The sequence below is a fragment of the Drosophila sulfurigaster genome, chromosome 2L (assembly GCF_023558435.1).
Source record: "Drosophila sulfurigaster albostrigata strain 15112-1811.04 chromosome 2L, ASM2355843v2, whole genome shotgun sequence".
NCBI classification, from domain to species: domain Eukaryota; kingdom Metazoa; phylum Arthropoda; class Insecta; order Diptera; family Drosophilidae; genus Drosophila; species Drosophila sulfurigaster.
Window position 1 is genome coordinate 26,713,029 of NC_084881.1, and position 27,506 is coordinate 26,740,534.

The 27,506-nt window shown below is 38.3% G+C and overlaps 8 protein-coding genes across 12 annotated transcripts; 7 read left to right on the plus strand and 1 right to left on the minus strand.

The window, feature by feature from the left end:
* The first annotated feature begins 705 nt into the window (after window positions 1-705).
* LOC133850382 (C-type lectin 37Db-like) lies at window positions 706-6,277 on the plus strand. 2 transcript variants are annotated; one of them, XM_062286461.1, is made up of 3 exons: window positions 706-1,029; window positions 1,086-1,356; window positions 6,100-6,277. In XM_062286461.1, the coding sequence occupies exons 1-3, from the start codon at window positions 960-962 to the stop codon at window positions 6,275-6,277; spliced, it is 519 nt and encodes a 172-aa protein (XP_062142445.1). In that variant the 5' UTR covers window positions 706-959. The 2 variants fall into 2 exon arrangements, with proteins under 2 accessions (XP_062142445.1, XP_062142446.1); XM_062286462.1 differs by lacking the exons at window positions 706-1,029; window positions 1,086-1,356 and adding an exon at window positions 5,615-5,805 and having other exon boundaries at window positions 5,862-6,277.
* A 27-nt stretch (window positions 6,278-6,304) lies between these two features.
* LOC133850381 (trafficking protein particle complex subunit 4) lies at window positions 6,305-7,113 on the minus strand. Its single transcript, XM_062286460.1, has 2 exons — window positions 6,879-7,113; window positions 6,305-6,812 (listed from the first exon to the last, which is right to left on the minus strand). Exons 1-2 carry the CDS (start codon window positions 7,051-7,053, stop codon window positions 6,328-6,330), a joined length of 660 nt encoding a protein of 219 aa, XP_062142444.1. The 5' UTR covers window positions 7,054-7,113; the 3' UTR covers window positions 6,305-6,327.
* Window positions 7,114-7,209: 96 nt separating this feature from the next.
* LOC133850383 (probable cGMP 3',5'-cyclic phosphodiesterase subunit delta) lies at window positions 7,210-8,383 on the plus strand. The gene has a single exon (XM_062286464.1). It carries the CDS (start codon window positions 7,413-7,415, stop codon window positions 7,866-7,868), a length of 456 nt encoding a protein of 151 aa, XP_062142448.1. The 5' UTR covers window positions 7,210-7,412; the 3' UTR covers window positions 7,869-8,383.
* Window positions 8,384-8,616: 233 nt separating this feature from the next.
* Window positions 8,617-12,164, plus strand: LOC133850374 (glutactin). Its single transcript, XM_062286451.1, has 5 exons — window positions 8,617-9,582; window positions 9,633-9,788; window positions 9,848-10,541; window positions 11,237-11,433; window positions 11,502-12,164. Exons 1-5 carry the CDS (start codon window positions 9,208-9,210, stop codon window positions 12,162-12,164), a joined length of 2,085 nt encoding a protein of 694 aa, XP_062142435.1. The 5' UTR covers window positions 8,617-9,207.
* LOC133850375 (glutactin) lies at window positions 12,085-27,328 on the plus strand. 2 transcript variants are annotated; one of them, XM_062286454.1, is made up of 6 exons: window positions 21,950-22,098; window positions 22,159-22,698; window positions 24,465-24,795; window positions 25,447-26,118; window positions 26,195-26,560; window positions 26,618-27,327. In XM_062286454.1, exons 2-6 carry the CDS (start codon window positions 22,631-22,633, stop codon window positions 27,197-27,199), a joined length of 2,019 nt encoding a protein of 672 aa, XP_062142438.1. In that variant the 5' UTR covers window positions 21,950-22,098; window positions 22,159-22,630; the 3' UTR covers window positions 27,200-27,327. The 2 variants fall into 2 exon arrangements, with proteins under 2 accessions (XP_062142437.1, XP_062142438.1); XM_062286453.1 differs by lacking the exons at window positions 21,950-22,098; window positions 22,159-22,698 and adding an exon at window positions 12,085-12,284 and having other exon boundaries at window positions 26,618-27,328.
* LOC133850377 (accessory gland protein Acp29AB-like) lies at window positions 12,689-13,932 on the plus strand. The gene is made up of 2 exons (XM_062286456.1): window positions 12,689-12,806; window positions 12,866-13,932. Exons 1-2 carry the CDS (start codon window positions 12,747-12,749, stop codon window positions 13,526-13,528), a joined length of 723 nt encoding a protein of 240 aa, XP_062142440.1. The 5' UTR covers window positions 12,689-12,746; the 3' UTR covers window positions 13,529-13,932.
* Window positions 16,040-16,929, plus strand: LOC133850379 (C-type lectin domain family 4 member M-like). The gene is made up of 2 exons (XM_062286459.1): window positions 16,040-16,194; window positions 16,255-16,929. The coding sequence occupies exons 1-2, from the start codon at window positions 16,135-16,137 to the stop codon at window positions 16,894-16,896; spliced, it is 702 nt and encodes a 233-aa protein (XP_062142443.1). The 5' UTR covers window positions 16,040-16,134; the 3' UTR covers window positions 16,897-16,929.
* On the plus strand, window positions 17,296-19,242 carry LOC133850378 (accessory gland protein Acp29AB-like). Of its 3 annotated transcripts, XR_009895624.1 has the most exons (3): window positions 17,296-17,455; window positions 17,514-18,504; window positions 18,565-19,242. XR_009895624.1 is itself a non-coding variant. In XM_062286458.1 (2 exons), exons 1-2 carry the CDS (start codon window positions 17,396-17,398, stop codon window positions 19,207-19,209), a joined length of 705 nt encoding a protein of 234 aa, XP_062142442.1. In that variant the 5' UTR covers window positions 17,331-17,395; the 3' UTR covers window positions 19,210-19,242. The 3 variants fall into 3 exon arrangements, 2 of the variants coding, with proteins under 2 accessions (XP_062142442.1, XP_062142441.1); XM_062286458.1 differs by lacking the exon at window positions 17,514-18,504 and having other exon boundaries at window positions 17,331-17,455; XM_062286457.1 differs by lacking the exon at window positions 17,296-17,455 and having other exon boundaries at window positions 18,386-18,504.
* Window positions 27,329-27,506: the final 178 nt, after the last annotated feature.

A 27,506-nucleotide genomic window follows, 5' to 3' on the forward strand; every position in this document is an offset into this window, starting at 1 on the left:
TAAAAAACTAAAAAGAAACTATAAAATATATAAACTATCAAAATATATACGTATTCAAAGGCAGCACGTGTTTCTCATTCTCTGAACAAGTGAAATCGCAAAGCTCAGTGACGTTTTTTTTTTTGCTTTTTGTGACTACAAAAAGTTTTACAATGTAAATCTTGATCAAACGGAGAGATCAATGCGGCTTTGAAACAGTAAAGAGATTATTTTTGAGCACAACGTATTGCAAACTTGTGTGGAGTTAAGACAACTGGAGTAAACTTCCGAATAATACTCTTTCTGCCTCCGATGGAGCTTTCAAAATCAAATGAAACAAGTAAGAAAGTTACAGTCGAGTGTGCTCGACTGTGAGATACCCGCTACCCATTTTTAATAAGGGCAAAATATTGGTATTATTTTCAAAACATACCGAAAATACTCAAAATATACCAAGTGGTATGTTTGGTATATCGATACAGCACACCATTCAAAATATACCATAGACAGCACAATGTGCCAGATTGTCGGCCAAAGCAACTAAAAGCCCTAGTAAGTAGGCGTTTTTGCCCATACAAAAGTATTTCTTTAATAACTTCCACAATTTTTATCTGATCGCAACGAAATTTTCAGGAATTAGGAAAAAATGCGGTCGGTAATTTAGTCATTTACTGACGATTAGTCCAATTAAAATTCGGTTTTCATTATTATCAACCGTAATCATGAAAATTGTATTTGTATACGTACTATCAATACACGTACTTAAGAATATTTATAGCGGAGAATGTACTTCCGTTTCCCTGTCTGAAGAGGTTATTTCTCCAATTAGCTTATAAGTGGTTGTATAATTTATTACGGTCGCAATGCAAACTCTTATCGTATTTGCAAAATCTCTGATAATTTCACCAATCGAGTGTACATTTTAGTATAAATGCTAGAGACTTTCCAAAAGAGTCGTCAGTTCTGTTTAAACATTCAAAATGAGTCCGAAACTAGTTTTCCTTTTCTTCTGCCTTCAATTGTGTCATCTGTCCATGTCGATGGAAATACGTGAGTAATCCAAAGAAGATTCAAAGTCCTGTCGAATAAACTAGAAATGTTTACAGCTCAAACTTTTACTCAATTGAGCGATTCTTCGAAATGTGTAGCCTCATGTGGCAAGTTCAATCTCCAAATTGGCAAGAAACTCTATTACGTTGAATCCAAGGAGAAGGTCAATTGGTATAAAGCAGTCAACAACTGCCGTAAGATGGGTGGATACTTGTTGAACATTGAGAGCAGTACGGAAATGGATTTGTTTGCCGCTTTATATCCATCGGACAGCCTCTGGACATCCTCAAACAGTCTGGCAAAAGTTCATCAATCCTCAAACATTCTGTCAGGAACTTTTATATCCATCACGACTGGAGAGGCGATGCCCTACAATAGATGGAAGGAGGGATATTTGGACCATAGTGAATTGTGTGTGGAAATGACCAAGGGATTCCTGAGTGCGGTAAATTGTGAAAATTTGAAGTACTATGTGTGCCAAGCACACATACTTTATTGATGAATTATAATTAGTTAATTCACATACTTTTCTGGCAAATAAATCGAACGAAAAACAATATACAATTTACATTATTATCAATATTTCTCATGAATTCTTGAGTACGTAACACAATAAAATCTTCTTCAATCTCAACGACGAGGTCGATCTATAAACATACATATATGTCAAATGGATTGATAAAGTCTTCAACGAGATTTTGTGTGATGGATACTTGGATAACCCAAAAGCTACCATTTTTCTATGAAGTCCATAACATCTCGTACCTATTTAACACAAAGATATCATTCAAACGAATTTGGAATTATTAAATTCATTTTACAAAATATGTACCACAAAATTCAAAACAGTTCTACATGCTGAATATTCAATTCGTCAATTGATGATGATACTGAAGACCGTTTAACTTACCCGAATTAAATTTGAAACAAAACAAGCAAGAATAGAATGTTTAACAGATTGACTCGATTTCATATTTTTGTTAACTTTCTTCATTAAGTCAACATCTGATCGTTATCGCAAAATCAAACAGGAATCCTGATCAATAGCGTTAAGTACGCAACACTCAAATTTTACCGAATTGAAGATCAGTATGTAAACTGGTACACAGCGGCGCACATTTGCCGACAGTTGGGAGGAAACTTACTCAATATTGAAAGTAGCGACGAAATGGATGATCTCCTTTCAATTATACCCATTGATCGTTATTGGATATCCGCATACTGTCTGGCAAAGGACCGCGAGTTCATTTCTATCGCCACAGGAGAGAGCATGCCATATTTTAGATGGGACACTGGAGAGCCCAATAATCGTAATGGTGTTGAGTTTTGTGGTGAATTTGATCGAACAGTGTTAAATGACAATTCGTGTATTATATTGCGCAAATTTATATGCGAAGCTAAAATAATGTATTAATAAAACAAATTAATATAAATAAAATCAATATTTCACTAGAGAAGATTTAATTGTTCGCACTGGATCTTTATAATGTTAAATATAAATAATTTCTATTGAATTGCCAGGACAGTTTTAAATAGTCTGCCAAGAAATATTCTATTTATCAAGACTGAGAAGCCGATGCCCTGCAATAGATGGAATGAAATTCATAGATGGAGAGGACAATAAAACGGACACTTATAATTGAAGTTTCGAAGGGAATCCTAAGTGGGGAACAATTACCCGGTAAATGGAATAATTACTAAGATACCTATATTATGAATGAGTTTTATTAGAATGCTAAGAACATTCTGATATCTAACTCCTATTTAACATATGCAAAGCCCTTACACAGACAAGGAATTCTTAAATTCATTTTACATAAGTACCCGAAAATTCAGGATATTTCGACATTCCAAATATCCAATTCATCTATAGGTTTTAAGTTCTACGTTATGAAGACGGTTTAACTCAACCATTTGAATTGTTCAAACTATGTTGATTGAAATGCAAAGCAACCATGAAAAGAAAGTTTAAGAGAATGATTCGATTTGTTATCTTTGTTGACTTGCTTCATAAGTACAATTCGTTTACCTACATTCGAACGTTATCAAGTCTTCAAAAAGACGGAAATGAAACAGGAATTGCTCATTATACCGACCGTAAAGATTGCAAGATTATAATTTCTCCTGATCAAATACTCAAAAGTTTTACAATAGACCCATAAATCAATCAATAAACAATGATCATAAATCTATATGCGGATCGAATACAACATTATTAATTATCGCCACTTCACGTACGATAAGTGCACAGTCTGGGATTAGTATAAATTCGGAAAGCATTTGGGCAGAACCATAAGTTCAACGAAAGTCAGCAACATGATCGGAAAACACGCTCTTCTATTATTTTTCCTGCAACTTATGCACTCTTCCATGGCAAATAAGACGAGTAAGTGAAGAATACGAAGGATTCAAAAGCCTTGATCTAATTTAGAAATTGAAGTTTTAGCTCAGTCTGAAATAATTACCCCATCAAATTCAAATGATGAATTGCAAGGCAATTTCCCGCTTCAAATTGGCAACAAATTATACCGAATCAGTGAGGAGAATGCAACCTGGCATCAAGCGAGTCACATTTGTCGAAAGCTAGGAGGTAATTTGTGGAACATCGAAAGCAGCGAAGAAATGGATGCGCTCTTAACAGTTATTACAGATAATTATATTTGGGTGTCTGGATACTGTTTGGCGGGGAATCGGGAATTTATTTCAATTGCCACAGGAGAACCTCTACCTTATGAAAGATGGAATGCAGGAGAGCCCAATAATTTTGGTGGAACTGAATCTTGTATTGAACTCAAATATTTCAAACTTAACGATGCTTATTGTTTCAATAGACAGAAGAAATTCATATGTGAAGCCAAAATAATGTATTGAGTTACAAAGGGTTAATAAAGTTTTCTGAATAATACATAATTTGCTTCGGAATTTTTGTGATGATTTTAATTTTACCTTTGAGATGTTCATTTACAGTTTCTCGATATTTTCTCTTCCCATTTGATTAGAAGTCACTAAGCAAAAAAGTTTCACCAAAACATTGACATTATCCTGAATTTTTTTTGTTCTACAAAAATTCCATTGCCAGATACTCTCGAATAACTGACAAAGTTAGTTAGCTTTTTCATAAAAAGAAGATTCCTATAATAAAACTTGCGAATTTATTTATTGGTCAATTCTAAACAATCCACAGCTATTCATAATGAGTTAAATCAATGTATTAATAAAGAAATTATACTTAATATATTATTTCACTTACACTTGTTGTGTTAGAGTAATGATATTGATTCTTTGGAGTTGATATCACCATTCAACTATTTAGTTTAGTATAGATATAGAATATACAATATAGATTATAAAATCGTTCCTTTGCGTGATTCTTTTTCTTTTTATATTACTTATATTCATCTTTAACAAATGAACTTTAAATAAATTAAACGTTTTGTGATTTACGTAGAAAACCTAACCTACGTAGAAAGTTAGATAATTATATCATATGTGGAATATAATTATATGCTATAGGTTTACTTTCTTTACAAATATTGAAATTGAAATTTATATCATTTTGTTATTATCAATTCTCAATATATGTTTTTATACCCGCTACCCATAGGGTAGAAGGGTATTATAACTTTGTGCCGGCAGGAAATGTATGTAACAGGTAGAACGAGGCATCTCCGACCCTATAAAGTATATATATTCTTGATCAGCGTCAACAGCCGAGACGATCTAACCATGTCCGTCTGTCCGTCCGTCTATATGAAACACTGGATCTCAGAGACTATAAGAGATAGATCTATAATTTTTTTTCGACAGCATTTGTTATGTTTGCACGCAGATCAAGTTTGTTTCAATTTTTTGCCACGTCCACCTCCGCCCCCGCAAATCAAAAATCGAATAACAAGCGTAATTTTAAGTTTGGTATATACAATAATTACTATAGTAGTTATGATTCCTGAAAATTTGGTTGCGATCAGATAAAAATTTTGGAAGTTGTTAAAGAAACACTTTTGTATGGGCAAAAACGCCTACTTTCAAGGGCTCTTAGTTACTTTGGCCGACAATCTGGTACATTGTGCTGTTTATGGTATATTTTGAATGGTGTACTATACCGATATACCAAACATACCATTTGGTATATTTTTAGCATTTTCTGTATTTTCGGTATATTTTGATAATAATACCGCAATATTTTGCCTTTATTAAAAATGCGTAGCGGGTATCTCACAGTCGAGCACACTCGACTGTAACTTTCTTACTTGTTTTTTTTTACTGTACTAAAAAAAACAGTATTTAAGACAATAATATAATTGTCTAGTAACGTTCTTAAGGAGAAACAAATTCAAATTGATTTGATGTTTAAACGACTAAATTGGTCGTCTGTGTCATTCATTCATTTTAGTTTTTCCTTCAGAAACACCTTTAAAAGCCATTAACAAATTCGAATAATTTATAGTGCTTTTAACACATGACATAACATCAAACAGTGAAAAAATACATTAATAAGAAATATGTACATATCTAATACAACAGTTACTTCCGTTTCCTTTCTTGAAGTGGTTATTACCCCAATTTCTTTATAAGCAGTTCTTAATTTTATTGCGAACTTTTATCAGATTTTGCGAATTCTCCGATAATTTCTAGCGAGTGCAAAATTTTAGAATAAATGCTGAAGACTTTCCGAAAAAGTCGTCAGTTCTGTTTAAACATTCAAAATGAGTCCGAAACTAGTTTTCATTTTCTTCTGCCTTCAATTGTGTCATCTGTCCATGTCGATGGAAATACGTGAGTAAGTCAAAGAAGATTCAAAGTCCTGTCAAATAAACTAGAAATGTTTACAGCACAAACTTATACTCAATTGAGCGATTCTTCAAAATGTGTTGCCTCATGTGGCAAGTTCAATCTCCAAATTGGCAAGAAACTTTATTACGTTGAGTCCAAGGAGAAGGTCAATTGGTATAATGCAGTCAACAACTGCCGTAAGATGGGCGGATACTTGTTGAACATTGAGAGCAGTACAGAAATGGATTTGTTTGCCGCTTTATATCCATCAGATAGCCTCTGGACATCCTCAAACAGTCTGTCAAAAACTTTTCTATCCATCACGACTGGAGAGCCGATGCCCTACAATAGATGGAATGAATGTCATTCGGACATCGACACGGACAAGTGTGTGAAAATGTCCAAGGGATACTTAAATACGGAAAACTGCGAGTCCCTGATGTATTATGTGTGCCAAGCACACATACTCTATTGATGTACTACAATTAGCTAATAAATTAAATATTTAACAAAGTACAATTAGTTTTATTTATCAATATTGTTAATCCCCGTCTTCTCGACCTGCGACAGCAGCTCCTGCAGCTTATTATCGAACAGTTCGCAACGAATGGGCATCTCGAGGGAATAGAAGGGATTCTTGAGTACGTAATCCGAGTATAACTCGTAGACTTTCCTCAGCAAGAGATCCATGCCGTTGAGTCCCGTCTCGGAGATCACAATAAACTTGACGCCCGTCAGCGTTTGAAAGCAATGCAGTGTGAAGGTGTCCGCCTCAAGTATCTCGATGCCTGAACTCTTGGGCTCCGGGCTGAGTTGGCTGGCGATGGCGAAGAGCGGATAGAACATACTGGCGAGAAAGATTTTCTCATTTGTCGTCATTTTGGGGCGACTGAACTTGAGGTTTATGGGGAAATTCTCGGCGGACTCAAGCGTTGTTTTCACATCCCGGCCGTCCTCCAATGTGCCACCGTTAACGGGCATGCCATTGACAGCGACCAGCACATGACCAACTGGAAATATAAAATTGGTATAAATCCAAATTGGAAGAGGATTCAATAAGAAAAGGAAACGCCTACTATTGATGCCGTCTTTGCGATTGAATACCACAGAAACTTTCTTTGGATCGTAGTCGAGGACCAAGTCGAGCGGGTATGTGAAGGTCTTTTCGTGCTCTATGCGAGGTACATTATTGTCCAGATTGAATATCAGGCCACCCGATTTACTGACTATATAAACGCCAAAAATAATCATTTTTGGAATGTTTTCGTGACAAAATCAAACAGCTGAACAGCTGATTCAGACAGCAGCAGAGTTTGATAATGACAGTGATAATGTGCGCTTTCCAACACTGTTTTTTTACAGCCAAATAGAGTGACCATTTACGGAAATACCAAAACGTGCACACTCATTCTACACACGGTCACGCTGGCTGGCACAGCTGCTTGGCTGACACAGTTCACATACATATTTTTGTATTAAAAATAAACATTGATTTATTTCCAAAAATATAATCTGGAGCTGTCGAAAAGCAAAGTGCAAGGCGAAAGAACTAAATACGCATAGGAGAAGCATCTCCCTTTGGTTGTGACACAATTAGTGGCTTAGTTAATATGGGCTCCGATGACCTCAGCGCCGGCGAGAAAATCCAAAAGGGTTTCCAAATCAACTACATGATATTGCGCGATGCGGACACCGGCAAAGTGATCTGGCAGGAGAACAAGGACTTCTCCGCCCCCGATGTGGAGCACGAGGCCCGAGTGCCAGTCAAAATTCTCGATATGCGAGCCGTGTCACGAGAAATCAATTTCAGCACCATTGAGGCCATGGACAACTTTCGACTGGATCAGAAAGTTCTTTTCAAGGGCCGCATCATGGAGGAATGGTTCTTCGAGATGGGCTTTGTGGGCCCGAATACGACAAACACCTGGCAGAGCACCATTGAGGCGGCGCCCGAATCGCAAATGATGCCAGCAAAAGTCTTAAATGGCAATGTGACAATTCAAACCAGTTTCTATGACAACGAAACACTCATCACAAAATCGGTTGTGCGTTTGTATTACATATAAATGGAAGAGATGGAGATGGTGAGAAGGGGGCGCAACGCCCACACACGCATAAGCACGCTCGCATCACCACACACACACACCCGCAGACACACTCTTCTGCACGCACACACAGTGTCAGGTGTACGTTTTCATATACAAAATATCGCATACATATTGATCTTCTGCCTCAGCCGCTGCCGTTGTCTCTGCCGCCGTCGCCGTTGCCGCTGCTGCTGCTCATCTGCATTGCCAACAACAAATGACTAGAAAAAGAATTCAGTGAAATGTTCTCAAATTAACTTGGCAATGAGACTCGAATTGATGTCGTTGGACTCAGCTCAAGCAACAGAAATAATTCTGCGCATTTCTATGCAATTGTTAATTGTGCGTTTTTAAGCTAGTGAAAATCATCGTAAACACACACATACACCCACTCACAAATACATATATGGATCTAGACTAATGCATTTTAATGAATACTTATAATTTAATTGATTGTTTAACTTATGATTAAAGTATTAACGAATGTAATACAACTTCAAATTGTGAACTTATTTTACATTATAAGATCTTTGTTATCAATTGTGCTACATTGTGCAGTATAGAATGTCTTTATTTTAGTAGCTTAACAGTATAGAAATGTCATCTTCATGTTCTTCGATTTAAGCCGTTTTTAGATTACTACTAGTGTAGGTAATCAAAGAATATATTCTGAATTCCTTTCCATGTTTCCTCAAACCCATATTTATAATGAGTGTAAGAGTATGCGGCAGTCTGTGACAGTGCCCAAATTTACATTCTGTTTGATTAATAGCAGTTTAAACACCGATTCGATTCATTAAAAGATAGATATCTCTTTTATAGTAGTCTGTAAATCTAATAGACCTAAGTCGCTTGATTAATAAGCGATATTAGTCGCCTATTAGCCGATAGATAGATATGCAGATTCAGCATATATTGACATATTACCTAGAAAGGGGTCAAGAAGTAGGTTGGCGACTGTGTTTTACTTTCGAAATCAAGCATAATTCATGCAAGCAGCTTCTCTCAAGTTACGCCCCTTAGGGCGAGATCTTTTGATGCTGTTGCTATTAATATTCATAATCAAAATATTGGTTGGCGAATTGGATTGTGTTCGATTGAGACGAAGAACTTGAGGCGACTTGACCCCATTTCCTAGGAAGAGAAGAGCACTCGTCTAAAGTGGAACCGACGGCAGTTGTTGCCATTGATCGAGAGACACTTAATTATGCCAAAAGATATCGAGAAGAAAGTCTTCGTGGTGACCAGATGCCGATGTTGATGAACAGTTGAGCTTGGACAGGCGTCTGGAACGGGTGAAAAACACACACACATCGAAATGGCAAAACTACGCAGTGTCCTGCTGCTGCTCTTGGTAGCATTTCTAGCACTCGCTTTCATTAGCAGTGCATCTGCCCAGAACAACAACAACAACAAAAATAAGAACAATAAACCACAGAGACCCAAGCCGGGTTTCAATCCCAACAGACGTCCCATTCAACAACAGGGAAATCGACCACAGAAGCAGCAGAGACCCAAACCACAGACGCAGCAGAATAAACCCAATTTAAATGCTAATGCCAACAGCAAGGTGTTCACAACTACGTTGCCAACTTTGGGCAAGATTCGAGGACGCACTGCGTTAACAGACTGGACTGGCAAAAGCATCATGCAGTTCTTCGATATTCCCTATGGCAAAGCCGAACGCTTCAAGGTGAGTAAAGAGCAGTTTATTTAAACTGTAACTAATTCAATTTCCTACAGGCAGCTGAGGCTATTGCTCCTTGGAAGGGCATTCTGCAAGCGCACAAACATCACATTGGTTGCCCCTCCATACAGAACCTGGTGAAGTTCGCCAGCCTCGAGGAGAATGGTGTCGATATCGAGGATTGTCTGCGTCTCACAGTCAACACCAAGTCGGTAAGTGCTTTGCTCTTATTCTCCTATAAACTGGCTTTAACTAATTACTCATCCCTTAGCTGGAGGGCAATGCTCCTGTGATGGTCTATGTGCACGGTGACTTCTTCTATGATGGCGACAGCGTGGAGGCCGCTCCAGGCTATCTGCTGGAGCACGATGTGGTCCTGGTTTCGGTTCGTTATCGTCTGGGTCCCTTTGGGTTCCTCTCCACGCTCAGCGAGGAAATGCCCGGAAATGCCGCAGTTACCGATCTGATACTCGCCCTCAAATGGATTCAGGAGCACATCGCTGCCTTTGGCGGTGATCCGGAGCGTGTGACACTCTTTGGCCAAGTAGGCGGTGCTGCTCTCATTAATGTGCTCACCTTGAGTCCGGCTGTGCCTAAGGATCTATTCCATCGGGTCATCTATCAGTCGGGCACAGCGCTGTCGCCCGCTTTTATTACGGATTCGCCTTTGGCATCAACCAAGGAAATTGCTCGCATCGCTGGCTGCAAGAGTCTGACCAAAACAGATTCTCTGCACAGATGTTTCAATCGTATGAACGCCACCATGTTGCTGGCTGCCTTCAGTGTGCATGGCGAGAATAAGCCATCGCTCAGTGCTGGAGCCTACGGTGGCATTCAGTTGGTCATTGGCGGACCGTCAGGAATTCTCCCCGAGCATCCGGGACGTTTGCTTGCTGCGGAGAACTTCAAGGCGTATCCCACATTGGGCGGCAGCGTCAAGCACGGCGGCACCTTCATGATGAGAGGTAAGACTGGGAAGGGGGGAAGAAAATTTTGAGTTGAGAGTAGAGTAGAACAGACCAGTTGGGAGTACGAAAAAGAATGCAAAAAGAAGGGAACGATTACTAGGAATACATAATAGGTATAGGGAAAAGAAAAGAAGGAATATTTAAGCTAGCAAAAATACAAAAAGAAGCGGAAGAAAACAGACGACAGAGATTAAAAGCTAAAATCAAAAGAAATATTTCGGAATTAACCACTTTAACTATCTAGGGACGTAGCAATGAAAGACTTAAGAGAAGAAAGAAATGAGATGCCGAAATGAACCGAAATATCTACGAATTTATAATCATATACACCATCTATGGACGTTGCAAAATAAGCTGGAAAAGAATTATTGAAACAGGTTTTCATTGTATTCATAACAGAGCTTAAACCAGTTTTAAATCAATTAAGTCTTCGACGGGTCAAAAGTGGGTCAAACTAATATGCATGTCATGCGCAGATAGCTAGAAAATAAAACATATTATTATAATTATTGGGAAGTTAAACTCAATTATAAATTAAGCTTAACTTGGGAAACAGTTTCTAATTATTTAATATCTAGGTTTCTCATTATAGTTAATACATCAAGACTTGAGAGCATCAACTAAAAGATGTGCGGGATTAACTGATGTATTTCCTATTATACTCATCATTATATTCTAACTTCTCATTGCAGACATATTTGTGGAAAACTTGAACGAGAGCACCTCGAATGCCAAAATGACGGGAGCCAAGTACATTGATACGATCATCGAGCAGATCAACGGAGACGATCCCACCGGCTCTTGGCGGGAGTTTGCCGAGGAATACATCTTCACCGAGGCGGACATCAAGAACGGCAGCTTCAAGCGCCTGACACCTGGACTGATCGATGTGAGTGTGCTTTCCAATCGAGTTAATAATATCAATAATAATATAATATGTTCTTCATTATTTCTCAGCTCTGTAGCACGATTGCTCTAAAGAATCCCGTGTTGCTTGTGCTGCAAGCGAATGCCAAGAAGCTGCCGAACAACACCTTCCTCTACACTTTCGACTATGAAGGAGAGTTGAATCGGTATGCCACCAGCGATGATGAGGCTGTCGATGTGCCCTTCGACATGGGCGTTAGTCTCACCGACGAGAATCTCTATCTCTTCCCCTGGCCACGTGTTCACATGATCAATGCCAATCGCGATGTGAAGATTGCCAAGCGAATGGTCGCCCTCTGGACCTCCTTTGCAGCCGATGGCATCCCTAGAGCCGAGGGAGTGCCCGCTTGGCCATCGTTGAGTGACGAGACTGGTCCCTACATGCACATCGGACGCACTGTCACCTTCGGGGAGAACTATCTTGATGAGTACAGCATTGCTGTGCAGGAGGTGAAGCAGGGTTACAGCCTCATCAATGATGATTATTACGAACTTGAGGCTGTGCTGCGCGATGCTTTCGATAGGCGGGAGAAGAATCCCTCTAAACTGAACGTAGAGGAGGAAGAGGAGGATGACGAGCAAGAAGATGAGGAAGAGGAGGCAGCTGATAACGAGGCGCGTGGTCAGAATTTGGTATTCATTGCCAAACGACGCAACTACAAACCTGCCAAGGTATTAAGTGTCCAACAGTGAAGTGAGAAATAAAAATATGGAGAGCACTTTTTGTGGATTCCCAATTAAAATCTGGACTGTTCGCCCAGCCACATCACTCGTAATAAATGTAACATTTTTTATCAGCGCCAGAGAACGGAAGTAAGTACGAGTTTCTTTTAATATGTGTGCTGTGCAGTTTATTTCTGATAAATACTAAATTATTTTATTTCGTGGGTACTTTTATTTTACAAAGAGATTTGTAACGTCTAAACTATTTTAATCAATGCAGAACTTTACAATAAAGTTGGCAATTTAGGGAATTCGTATATACTAAAATTATATGTGCATTTTTTGCAGATCTAATAGACAAAAATGTGTTTATTTTTATATACAAATACATTGCAGTAAATGTATAATATAAATTCTTATATACCCAAATTTGCATAGAGTATGCATAAGTATACAGTCTAAATATTATTGTGAATTAGCTTACTATCGTCGCAAGTTACAAACGGTTTGTGTTTTTGAGTTTTCGCTGTAGTGAATTAATCATGTTTCGACTTGAATTCGCTCAGAGTCGAGCTCAGTTATTGAGAAGCTTTGACGTAAGTCGGTTCAAAAATGTTATTCCTTTTGAGAGCCATCGTTGTGCTCGCTCTACTGCACTCCTTTGGACACACGGTGCGTATACGTAATTAGTTATTCGTGCAGCTGCTTAAACGAACACTTCATTCGTTCAGCAAAATGCAGACGATCAGCTGGTGATCAAAGAAAACCCATGCGATAGCTATTGCTTCAATGTGTTGAAGCCCATGTTGGAGCACATATCCATTATGCAAAATCGGTGGGAAGAATGCGGAGCAATGAAATCGGTCAATGCCAGCGACAGACTGGATAAAATTGAGCAACAGTTGCTGGCACAGCAAGCAATTCAAGCCACAAATGCAGCAGCTATTCAGGAAAATAAACATAATTTGACGGACCAAATGAAGTCAATTGAAAAGTATAAGCGGGAATTGCGAAAACCCTTTGAGAAGATCGGATCTGGATATTATTACATCGAGAATGCGATGAAACTCAGTTGGTTCGCAGCCGTCCACACATGCCATCGATACGGTGCACATTTGCTTGAGCTGAACAATCGCGAGGAACTGGATGCACTCATTCCGAAACTGCATAAAGATTACGCTTATTGGATTGACATCAATGACCTCAGCCATGAGAATGAATTCCTTTCGATGACAACAGGCCTGGGGGCAGAGTTTCTCAACTGGAGAACTGGGGAACCGAATAATGCACAGCAATTGGAGCATTGCGTGAATATGTTTGGAATAGGTTTTCAAATGAATGACTTTAAATGCGGCGCAGAGACGTATTTCATCTGTGAGTCATTTGAGGAATGAAACAATACATAATATGCGAGTGTACAAAATAAAAAATAAATAAATGTCTTTTGAATTATTACAATATGGAAATGGCATAATAGTTATGAATTGATTTCTTATCATGACTTAACACTTTTTTGCGGACTCTTGAATAATTCATTGGAAGTGGAGTTTTTAAAAATTTCTCAAGTATTTATATCGTAGTCTTTCGAGCAGTTTATTGTATTATCGAAAGTGGGCCAACGTAATGTGTATGAAATATTTCAATTGGTGTGCAATTATAAATAATGTATTAAAATGTTTAGTTTACATTCAAGTAGATAAACTTAAGTTAATGATTCAATGTGATGTTATAAAACAACACATCTTACAGATTAGTAATAAATTCATTTTTTGCGTTATCGTATTGATATCGAATTATATGTGAACAAACAAATTTTTTATGGTATTACGAAGCAAATGTTTATAATTAAATATGAATCATAACAAAACTAAACAAATAAGAAAGTTACAGTCGAGTGTGCTCGACTGTGAGATACCCGCTACGCATTTTTAATAAAGGCAAAATATTGCGGTATTATTTTCAAAATATACCAAAAATACTATAAAATACTAAAATATACCAAATGGTATGTTTGGTATATCGATATAGTACAACATTCAAAATATACCATAGACGGCACAATGGACCAGATTGTCGGCCAAAGCAACTCAGACCCCCTCAACTGTAACTTTCTTACTTGTTTTGATTTGCGGGGCGGATGTGGGCGTGGCAAAAATTTTAAACAAACTTGATCTGCGTGGAAACATAACAAATGCTGTAAAAAAAAAAATATAGCTCTATCTCTTATAGTCTCTGAGATCCAGTGCTTCATACAGACAGACGGACAGACGAACATAGCTAGAGACGATCGGCTGTTGACGCTGATCAAGAATATATATACTTTATAGGGTCGGAGATGCCTTCTTCTACCTGTTACATACATTTCCTGCCGGCACAAAGTTATAATACCCTTCTACCCTTTGGGGAGCGGGTATAAAACAGGAACAACTTAGAAAACTTCTTCGATACTTTAAATCAATATACATATTGTATATATTCATTGGTTTATATTTACAATTTGTTATAGGGTAAACTAAATTTGTTACACTCCGTTCTTTTCCTGTGTGAAATTATAATGAAATGCAGAATTTTTAGCTTTTATCACTGTGTAAAAAACGGATAGAATACAGATTTAATTTAGTTGTGCTTAGTGAGCGTAGCTAACTTAAGATATTTCGACTGAGATCCGCCTCCAGTTGAGCTCAACTATTGACAAGCTTCGTTATAAGCGATAACTCCGCAAAAGTTGGTACAAGATGATATTACTTTTCCTTATGCCTGTTCTGTTGCACTCCTTTGGTTATGCGGTGCGTATATAATAAGAAATTAATGCAGCTGCTTAAACGTACTTTTTTCGTCCTTTGGCAGCAAGCTATTATGGTCCAACCTATGACATGCGAAGCCTTCTGCTTGAGACAGTTAAAGCCCTTGACCTCCACCATAGCCACACTGAATAATCATTTGAGAGTATGCGAGTCAAAGCACTCCATCAATGCCAGTGCCAGAGTGAATAGAATTGATGAAGAGTTAAAGCAACAGAAATTCACGATATTGTCGAATTCGCATGAGATTTTCAAAAATAGAGAGAATTTGAGAGACCAAGGTAAATTAATTGAAAAGCGTAAGAGGGAATTGCGACAACCCTTTATTCAAATCGGATCCGGATATTATTATATTGAACACACAACGAAACTTAATTGGTTTGGAGCCGTCCACGCATGCCTTCGATACGGTGGACATTTGCTCAGGCTGAATAATAAAGAGGAGCTGGATGCACTCATTCCGAGACTGCAAAAATATGGTACATACTGGACTGACATCAATGATCTCAACAAAGAGAATGAATTCCTATCGATCACCACTGGTTTCGGAGCTGAATTTCTTAACTGGGGAATGTGGGAGCCAAATAACGGAGGAGGAATTGAGAATTGTGTGAGCATCGGTGGATACAATTTTAGAATGAATGATTTTAAATGCTCTACGAAGATGAATTTCATTTGTGAGGCTTTTGAGGAATAATACAAATATGTGCGAGTGTACAAAATAAATACGAAATAAATGTGTTAATAGTAATAATTTCTTGGAGTTCGTGATTAAAAGTTTCCTAAATATTTACATAAATAGGAATATTTCGAACAGTTTATTGTATGTGATATTACAATTATATCGTTATATCTGAATATCAAAAGTGTTGCGTTTGAAATACTTTCTTTGATTATACATAGCTCCAAAGTTCAAAATGAATTTGTGAGATTTATAAATATGTTTAATATACATTCAATCATAAATTATTAAAAAGTTTGAATTAATGATTCAATGTTACTAATTGTAGGATGTTATGTAAATCTATTATGTAATTATTACTTTAAAGCGGATATAATGCACATATATGTAGTTAATAAGTGTAAAATATTAATTGTCTACAGTTTGTGTTCTGAAGTTAACGAGCGTAGCTCTCTTTTGATAACTCGCTTGAGATTCGATTGTAGTTGACCGAGAACCGCGTTCAAGTCAACACGATATGATATTGACTTTCGAAGGCATCCTTATTCTTGCTCTGTGGCATTCCTTTGATAATGTGGTGCGTATAAGTAATCAGAAATTAAGGAAGCTGATTAAACGTGTTTTCCTCCTTCGGCAGCAAGGAATTGTGGTCGGAGCACCTGCACCATGCGATGCCTACTGCTTCAACGAGTTGAAACCCCTGCACAACAACATTGCCACACTTAATCATCGTTTGAGCGAATGCCAGACAATGCAATCTGTCAATGCGAGTGCCAGACTGGATAAAATTGATAAAGAGTTAAAGAAATTAAGGGTGTCGGCTAATATGCAACGCATTTCGAGAAATATAAAGAATTTGAGCGATCAAGTGAAATCATTTGAAAAGCGTAAGAGGGAATTGCGAAAACCCTTTGTTCAGATCGGATCTGGATATTATTACATTGAAAGTGCGTTGCAACTCACTTGGTTTTCAGCCGTCCATGCATGCTTTCGACACGGTGGCCATTTGATCACGCTAAATAATCAAGAGGAACTGGATGCAATCATTCCGAAACTGTATGCAAAGGGCAAATACTGGATTGACGTCAATGATCTGACAGTTGATGAATTCGTATCGATCACCACTGGATCGAGAGCTGAATTTCTTAAGTGGGCAAAAGGAGAACCAAACGGAGGATCAAAGGAGGAATGCGCAGACATCGAAGGACCAACGTTTGCAATGAATGATCTCAATTGCGACGCGAAGAACTATTTCATATGTGAGGCATATGAGGAATAAATATGTTGAAAATTGTTTCAATTTAGAAATGTAGATAGTAATTGTCAACATTTTCTTGCGGACTCTTGAATAATTTATTAATGATGGCGATCACAAGAATTTCCCAAATATTTATATCGCAATCTTTCAAACAGTTTATTATAGTAACATTGACGATCTTATTTTGTATGTGATAATAGAATTATATACATCCATCTGAGTAACAAAAGTGTAACGTTTGAAGTAGTTCGATTATACATAGCTCCAAAGCTCAATGCGAATCTGTGAGATTTATAAAACTGTTTTATAAACTTTGAGTCTATGTGACTAATTGTTGAATGTTATCTACATATATTATGTAATTATTGTTTTAAAGCGAATAATAAACATTTAGTTAAATAGTGTAAAATATTAATTGTCTACAGTTTGTGTTATGAAGCTAGCGAGCGTAGCTCTGTTTTGATAACTCGCTTGAGATTCGATTGTAGTTGACCGAGAACCGCGTTCAAGTCGTCACAAGATGATATTCCATTTGGTAGGCATCCTTATTCTTGCTCTATGGCATTCCTTCGGTTATGCGGTGCGTATAAGTAATAAAATTAACGAAGCTGTTTAAAGGTGTTTTCTTCCCTCGGCAGCATAGAATTGTGGTCGGAGCACATGCACCATGCGATGCCTACTGCCTAAACGAGGTGAAACCCCTGCACAACACCATTGCCACACTTAATAATCGTTTGAGCGAATGCGAGACAATGCTATCGATCAATGCGAGTGCCAGACTGGATAAAATTGATAAAGAGTTAAAGACACAGAAATTCAGGGTTTCGGCTAATACGCAACGCATTTCGAGAAATAGAAAGAATTTGAGCGATAAAGTGAAATCAATTGAAAAGCGTAAGAGGGAATTGCGAAAACCCTTTGTGCAGATTGGATCTGGATATTATTACATTGAAGATGCGATTGTAATAAGTTGGTTTGGAGCCGTCCGCTTATGCCTTCGATTCGGTGGCCATTTGATCACGCTAAATAATCAAGAGGAACTGGATGCAATCATTCCGAAACTAACAAAGAACCGCTACTGGACTGACGTCAATAATCTGTCAGTTGATGATTTAGTATCGATCAACACTGGATCGAGAGCTGAATTTCTTAAGTGGGCAAAAGGACAACCAGACGGAGGAGCAAAAGAGGAATGCGTGAGCCTCGTTTCACCACAATATGAAATGCATGATTACTCATGCTGGACGAAAAATTATTTCATATGTGAGGCATATGAGGAATAAATGTGTTGAAAATTGTTTCATTTTGGAAATGTAGATAGTAATATATTTATATCGCAATCTTTCAAACAGTTTATTATAGTAACATTGACGACCTTAATTTTGAAGTGATAATACAATTAAATACATATACTATTATTTTAAAGCGAATAATACACATTTAGATAAATAGCGTAAAATATTAATTGTCTACAGTTTGTGTTCTAAAGTTAGCGAGCGTAACCGTCATTTGATATTCGATTGAGATTCGACTGTAGTTGACCGAGAACCGCGTTCAAGTCGACAAAATATGATATTGTCTTTTGAAAGCATCCTTATTCTTGCTCTGTCGCATTCCTTCCGTTATGCGGTGCGTATAAGTAATCAGAAATTAAAGAAGCTTTTTAAACGTGTTTTCCTCATTCGGCAGCAAGGAATTGTGGTCGGAGCACCTGCACCATGCGATGCCTACTGCTTCAACGAGTTGAAACCCCTGCACAACACCATTGCGATACTGAATAACCGTTTGAGCGAATGCGGGACAATGCAATCTGTCAATGCGAGTGCCAGACTGGATAAAATTGATAAAGAGTTAAAGACACAGAAATTCAGGGTGTCGGCTAATACGCAACGCATTTCGAGAAATAGAAAGAATTTGAGCGATAAAGTGAAATCAATTGAAAAACGTAAGAGGGAATTGCGAAAACCCTTTGTTCAGATTGGATCTGGATATTATTACATTGAAGACGGGGTTATATTGAGTTGGTTTGGAGCCGTCCGCGCATGCCTTCGATTCGGTGGCCATTTGATCACGCTAAATAATCAAGAGGAACTGGATGCAATCATTCCGAAACTGACAATGAACCGCTACTGGATTGACGTCACTGATCTGGAAGTTTGGGACTTCGTATCGATCACTACTGGTTGGAGAGCTGAATTTCTTAAGTGGGCAAAAGGACAACCAGACGGAGGAGCAAAAGAGGAATGCGTGAGCATCGTTTCACCAAAGTATGAAATGCATGATTACCCGTGCCTGACAGCGAACTATTTCATATGTGAGGCATTTGAGGAATAAAAGTCTTGAAAATTGTTTCATTTTGGAAATGTAGATAGTAATATATTTATATCGCAATCTTTCAAACAGTTTATTATAGTAACATCGACGTTTTTAATTTGTATGTGATAATACAATTATATAGATTTATCTGAGTAACAAAAGTTTGAAGTAGTTCGATTATATATGGAGTTATGCCAAAGCTCAATACGAATCTGTGAGACTTATAAAAATGTCTTATAAGAATGCAACCATAATTTATAGAAAACTTTGAGTCAATGTGACTAATTGTTGGATCTTATGTAAATCTATTATGTAATTATTATTTTAAAGCGGATATAATGCACATTTAGTTTAATTGGCTACAGTTTGTGTTCTGAAGTTAGCGAGCGTAGTTAACTTCTGATATTTCGATTGAGATTCGATTGTAGTTGACCGAGAACCGGTTTAAGTCGATATAAGATGATATTGACTTTCGAAGGCATCCTTATTCTTACTCTGTGGCATTCCTTTGATGATGTGGTGCGTATAAGTAATCAGAAATTAAAGAAGCTGATTAATCGTGTTTTCCCCCATCGGCAGCAAGGAATTGTGGTCGGAGCACCTGCTCCTTGCGATGCCTACTGCTTCAAAGATCTGAAACCCCTGCACAACAACATTGCCACACTTAATCATCGTTTGAGCGAATGCGAGACAATGCAATCTGTCAATGTGAGTGCCAGACTGGAAAAAATTGATAAAGAGTTAAAGACACAGAAATTCAGGGTGTCGGCTAATACGCAAGGCATTTCGAGAAATAGAAAGAATTTGAGCGATCAAATGAAATCAATTGAAAAGCCTAAGAGGGAATTGCGAAAACCCTTTGTTCAGATCGGATCTGGATATTATTACATTGAGGGTGAGCTCAAACTCAGTTGGTTTTCAGCCGTCCACGCATGCGTTCGACACGGTGGTCATTTGATCACGCTTAATAATCAAGAGGAACTGGATGCAATCATTCCGAAACTGTATGCAAAGGGCACCTACTGGACTGACGTCAATGATCTGTCAATTAATGACTTCGTATCGATCACCACTGGGTCGAGAGCTGAATTTCTTAAGTGGGAAAAAGGACAACCAAACGGAGGAGACCAAGAAGATTGCATGGGCATTAGAGGACCAACGTTTGAAATGAATGATTACAATTGCTACACGAAGAACTATTTCATATGTGAGGCATATGAGGAATAAATGTGTTGAAAATTGTTTCAATATGGAAATGTAGTAATTGTCAACATTTTCTTGCGGACTCTTGAATAATTTATTAATGATGGCGATCACAAGAATTTCCCAAATATTTATATCGCAATCTTTCAAACAGTTTATTATATTGTAGTAACATCGACGCTCTTAATTTGTATGTGATAATACAATTATATACATATATTATTATTTTAAAGCGAATAATACACATTTAGTTAAATAGCGTAAAATATTAATTGTCTACAGTTAGTGTTCTGAAGCTAGCGAGCGTAGCTCTCTTTTGATAACTCGCTTGAGATTCGATTGTAGTTGACCGAGAACCGCGTTCAAGTCGTCACAAGATGATATTCCATTTGGAAGGCATCCTTATTCTTGCTCTGTGGTATTCCTTTCATAATGTGGTACGTATAAGTAATCAGAAATTAAAGAAGCTGATTAAACATGTTTTCCTCATTCGGCAGCAAGGAATTGTGGTCGGAGCACCTGCTCCTTGCGATGCCTATTGCTTCAAAGAGCTGAAACCCTTGCATAACACAATTGCCACACTGTATAACCGTTTGACCGAATACGAGACGATGCAATTTGTCAATGCGAGTGGCAGACTGGATAAAATTGATAAAGAGTTAAAGACACAGAAATTCAGGGTGTCGGCTAATACGCAAGGCATTTCGAGAAATAGAAAGAATTTGAGCGATCAAATGAAATCAATTGAAAAGCGTAAGAGGGAATTGCGAAAACCCTTTGTTCAGATCGGATCTGGATATTATTACATTGAGAGTGCGTTGCAACTCACTTGGTTTGCATCCGTCTTTGCATGCCATCGACACGGTGGCCATTTGATCACGCTAAATAATCAAGAGGAACTGGATGCAATCATTCCGAAACTGTATGCAAAGGGCACCTACTGGACTGACGTCAGTGATCTGTCAATTGATGAATACGTATCGATCACCACTGGATCGAGAGCTGAATTTTTTAATTGGAGAAGAGGAGAACCAAAGGCAGGTGCAAGTGAGGAATGCGCAGGCATCCAAGGACCAAGGTTTGAAATGATTGATCTGAATTGCCGGTCGAAAAATTATTTCATATGTGAGGCATTTGAGGAATAAATTTATTGAAAATTGTTTCAATATGGAAATGTAGATAGTAAATGTCAACATTTTCTTGCGGACTCTTGAATAATTTATTATTGATGGCGATCTTAAGAATTTTTAAATTATTCATATCGCAATCTTTCCAAAAGTTTATTATAGTAACATTAACGATCTTATTTTGTATGTGATAATACAATTATATACATCCATCTGAGTAACAAAAGTGTAACGTTTGAAGTAGTTCGATTATACATAGCTCCAAAGCTCAATACGAATCTGTGAGATTTATAAAACTGTTTTATAAACTTTGAGTCTATGTGACTAATTGTTGAATGTTATCTACATATATTATGTAATTATTGTTTTAAAGCGAATAATAAACATTTAGTTAAATAGTGTAAAATATTAATTGTCTACAGTTTGTGTTCTGAAGTTAGCGAACGTAGCTCTCTTTTGATAACTCGCTTGAGATTCGATTGTAGTTGACCGAGAACCGCGTTCAAGTCGTCACAAGATGATATTCCATTTGGAAGGCATCCTTATTCTTGCTCTGTGGTATTCCTTTCATAATGTGGTACGTATAAGTAATCAGAAATTAAAGAAGCTGATTAAACGTGTTTTCCTCATTCGGCAGCAAGGAATTGTGGTCGGAGCACCTGCTCCTTGCGATGCCTATTGCTTCAAAGAGCTGAAACCCTTGCATAACACAATTGCCACACTGTATAACCGTTTGACCGAATACGAGACGATGCAATTTGTCAATGCGAGTGCCAGACTGGATAAAATTGATAAAGAGTTAAAGACACAGAAATTCAGGGTGTCGGCTAATACGCAAGGCATTTCGAGAAATAGAAAGAATTTGAGCGATCAAATGAAATCAATTGAAAAGCGTAAGAGGGAATTGCGAAAACCCTTTGTTCAGATCGGATCTGGATATTATTACATTGAGAGTGCGTTGCAACTCACTTGGTTTGCATCCGTCTTTGCATGCCATCGACACGGTGGCCATTTGATCACGCTAAATAATCAAGAGGAACTGGATGCAATCATTCCGAAATTGTATGCAAAGGGCACCTACTGGACTGACGTCAATGAGCTGACAATTGATGAATACGTATCGATCACCACTGGATCGAGAGCTGAATTTTTTAATTGGAGAAGAGGAGAACCAAAGGTAAGTGCAAGTGAGGAATGCGCAGGCATCCAAGGACCAAGGTTTGAAATGATTGATCTGAATTGCCGGTCGAAAAACTATTTCATATGTGAGGCATTTGAGGAATAAATTTATTGAAAATTGTTTCAATATGGAAATGTAGATAGTAAATGTCAACATTTTCTTGCGGACTCTTGAATAATTTATTAATGATGGCGATCACAAGAATTTCCCAAATATTTATATCGCAATCTTTCCAAAAGTTTATTATAGTAACATTGACGATCTTATTTTGTATGTGATAATAGAATTATATACATCCATCTGAGTAACAAAAGTGTAACGTTTGAAGTAGTTCGATCATGCATAGCTCCAAAGCTCAATACGAATCTGTGAGATTTATAAAACTGTTTTATATTTAAGCAACCATAAGTTGTAGAAAACTTTGAATCTATGTGACTAATTGTAGGATGTTATCTACATCTATTATGTAATTATCGTTTTAAAGCGAATAATGCACATTTGTTAAATAGTGTAAAGTATTAATTGGCTACAGTTTGTGTTCTAAAGTTAGCGAGCGTAGTTAACCTCTAAAATTTCGATTGAGATTCGATTGTAGTTGACCGAGAACCGCGTTCAAGTCGACACAAGATGTGGAGAAAAGGAGAACCAAAGGGAGGAACAAATACGGGATGCGTGAATATTGAAGGACCAAAGTTTGAAATGAAAAATTTCAAATGCGCCACTGAGAACTAATTCGTATGTGAGGCATTTGAGCAGCAAAACAATACGAGCATATTAATGATTTGATTTGAAAATGTGATTTAACACTTTCTGCGGGTCGAGTATAAATATATTGTTTGAATAATTCATTCGGAGGTGGCATTCTAAAGAATTCTCCAAGTATTATGTTATCATCAACGGGTTAAATTTATGTTAAATTATTGATAATGTATGTGATAATACAAGCATATATACATAAATAGCAAGAAGAGTTAAGAGTTCAGCTCAAAAAGGTTGTTGACCTGTCAAAGTTTATAGCGGCTGCCTGGTTTAAGGTTTTGTATTTAATGGTAAATGCTTTCACCCGCTGCTCGCAGTGATTAATTTTGATGTGCGCGAATTGAGACTAAGTTCGAAAACCAGTAGCCGCAAACCTCCGTCCGCCGCCGCCGCCATCGAGATGAATATTAATTAAAAATTTAAATTCATTGGCCCGCAGCTTTAAACGCATAATTGAAGCTTGGACTTTCGTCGTGAGAAAGACAAACGTCAGAAGACCGACAAAACTATTTACGAGAATACGTCGACAAGTATTAATGCTGTGTGTTACCAAATGTGACGATCAGCTGACCAAATTGGTTCAGCTCGTGATTGGCTCAGCTGGAATTGACCTCTTGCCAGACAATTAGCAAATTGCTGGCACTTTGTGATGCTTTTACTTTTAAGAAGACCGCAACAACCACAACAACAACCGAAACCGAAACAACGTAAACAAAAACAAAACCGGAGCAAACGAATTCCATAATTAATTATTTGCACACCATTAAAAGCAATGGGACACCGTTTTTCACATCTCTTATATGCATGGATCACAATGTAGTCTCGAGTCTTCGAGTCTGTGATGCCATTCCATTTTCGGCATTCTTTTTTTCGGCGTTCTTCTTAGCATATACATATGGATGCTAAAGGCCCGGCTCCGAGTCTCCAAGTCTCTGTTCATGATCTATGCGCACCGGGGTGAAACTTTTTCTATTTATTTTTCTTTCTTTTCATTCGCGGACAAGTTCGACCTGGGCAAAAAGCTCAACCGGATCATCTTCCAAGGTTCAGTTGAGTTTCGTGCGTATTCGAGTGCTGTCGTCTTCATTCTCCTGCTCATCTATGTCATCTGGATCTGTAGTCTTCTTCATCGTCATCATTATCGCTTTGCTCTTAGCTGTTGAGGCACGAGTGCGTGGCAAACAATACGATGAGGACAAGGACACAATTGTCGAGCTGCCAAAACTGGGCGCCGTTCAGGGCAAAGTCATCGAGACAGCGTGGACTAATCGAGAAGTTCTACAGTTTGTGGATATGAGATACGCCGAGCCGCCAACGGGACAATATCGATTCAAGGTAAGCTTTAAGTTATTACTATTTTATTGAAATAACAAAACCAAGTCTTTATTGCAATGATATGAGCCAGAGCAAATTAGAAGAACATAGAGAAAAACATATCAAGAATACATTATGAAATCAAGAAGTTTGAACCGAGAGCAAAATTCAAAATAATCTCATATTATGTTAAACAGCTTTCTCAGCTTTTTTTATTATAAACTTCATCAGTGAATAGCTCCTAAAACTAAAACAAGAGTACACATTTAAAAATAATAACCTAATAAACGTAGTTCTAAACAACGCCAATTTATAAGATCCAATTCGTTTAAAATGGAAATAAAAATAATAAATTAATCATTGCCTTCAGATTGATTTATTATTTTTATTTCCATTTTAAACGTATTGAGATTATTTGGAACTCTGTTTATTAGGTTGATTGCACAACAAAAAACACTTTAAAGAATTCATATTTCAAGAAGTTCACTAAATTAACTTTTAGTTTTGCTCTATTTCTTGAGTTTCTTTCTCTTTCCAATTTTGGCCAATGTTTATAGTTGAGTTAACACATTTTAAACACAAGTCTTTAAAAGGTTAAAAATCATTAAACGAATCACTTTGCAGTCTTTTGATTTATGACGCATCATTAATTCAATTCCCTCCTCTGTGCAGCCACCGCGTCCCATAGAGCCCTGGGAGGATGTGATGGATGCGACGGCCGAGAAGATTGGCTGCCCCTCGGTGGTGTCCATGGATTCGCTGACCAAGCTGGACGATGTGCTCGACGTGGAGGATTGCCTCACCATGACAATCACGACACCAAATGTAACTGGCGCATTGCCGGTGCTTGTCTACATCCACGGGGAATATCTCTACGAGGGCAGCAACTCTGAGGCACCGCCAGACTATCTGCTGGAGAAGGATGTAGTGCTGGTGACGCCGCAGTATCGCCTTGGCCCCTTTGGCTTTCTGTCCACCAAGACCGATGAGATTCCAGGCAATGCGGGCTTCCTCGATATCTTTCTGGCGCTGCAGTTCGTCAAGCACTTCATCACATACTTTGGCGGCGATCCAAGTCGAGTAACCGTTGCGGGTCAGGTGGGTGGAGCAGCCATAGCGCATCTGCTGACACTTTCGCCGATGGTGCAACATGGTCTCTTCAGTCAGGTGATCTATCACTCTGGCTCCGCCATCATGCCCATCTTTCTGGAGGAGAATCCTCGCAAGCATGCCCAGGAGATTGCCCAAAAGGCCGAGTGCCAAATGGTCACTGTGCGTGATCTCAACAATTGTCTGATGGAGCTCAGTGCCATGGAGCTGCTGAATGCCTTTATGGACCATGCGGTAAGTGAATGTCACTCCACTCCCCTCACTACTAGAACTTTAAACACTCAATACTGTACTCTCTTCTTGTTGACAGTTGGAGAAATCTGATCTGGGCATTGGACACACTGGAGGCATACAGTTTACCATCGGTGGACCGAGTGGCGTGTTGCCCAAGCATCCCTATGATCTGATGCTGGAGTCCAACTTCTCGTATCCTGCCATGGGCGGCTGTCCCAAGAACGCAGGCACGCGTGTGCTTAACGAGATTGTGGAGAACGATTTCGAGGGAAAGATACCGGATGACGAGTACAACACCTACAACTACATCGATCACATCATACGCCAGGTTGTGGGCACTGACAAGACCATGCTCCTCACCAGCTTCATCACACATGACTTCTTCAATCGCCAGCTGCTCGAGAATGGCACTTTCGATATGCTGATACCCAGGCTAATTGATGTGAGTACTGCGATTGCGAAGAGTCGGTCAGAGTAACAATCTTTTCTTATTTCTCAGGTGGCGGGCACACTGAACCACAAGCTTCCTGTGTTGTTGGCACTGAACATGAACAACAAACACAATCCGGACAACACATTCCTCTACTCCTTCGACTATGCGGGCGAGTTCAATCGCTATCGCGAAATGGACGAGGAAACGAATATGCAAAGTCCTTTCAAGGCGGGCGTTTCACTCACAGACGAAGCGCTTTATCTTTTCCCCTATCCGGAGCATGTGCAGCGTCTCAGTCCGCCCGATGAGGCAATGGCTCGCCGCATGGTGGATCTGTGGACCAACTTTGTCATCACTGGCAATCCGCTGGGCTCCTACAAAGCAGGCTACTGGCCACCCATGACCACTCTCTATGGCCCCTACATGAAGATCGACGAGACTCTCACCATTGCTGGCAATTACTTCAATGAGTTCTCGGCTACTTTGCGTGATGAGGATCAGGGTCACAGTCTCATTCGCGAGATTTACTATCTTCGCAAACGGGCTCATCAGAAATCTCAGGCACAGCGCAAAAAACTTAAACTTAAAAAAGTGCACGTCAGGAAGAGTCTTGTAAAGCGTCCCAATCGCAACAAGATACGCTTCTAAACTGTTGAATTAGCATAATGAAAATGATGAAAATTTATATTAATTTAAATTACAATATTGTATTTATATGAAACATAATTTTGTACATTACTTAATATAGAGTAAATTATTGTCCACAAGATTTAACTTAATTTAAAATGTCAATTACAAAAATGTATAAACTTGTCAGATCCTTAAAGATTTGGCCGAGATATAACCAAAAAACGAATTTGAAATTGGCGCTAAAGAAATGTAATTTTTGTTGCATACTTTGAGGGTGCGAGAATGTTAGTTTTTCCAAAACAAGCTATATCTCGGCCATATCCTG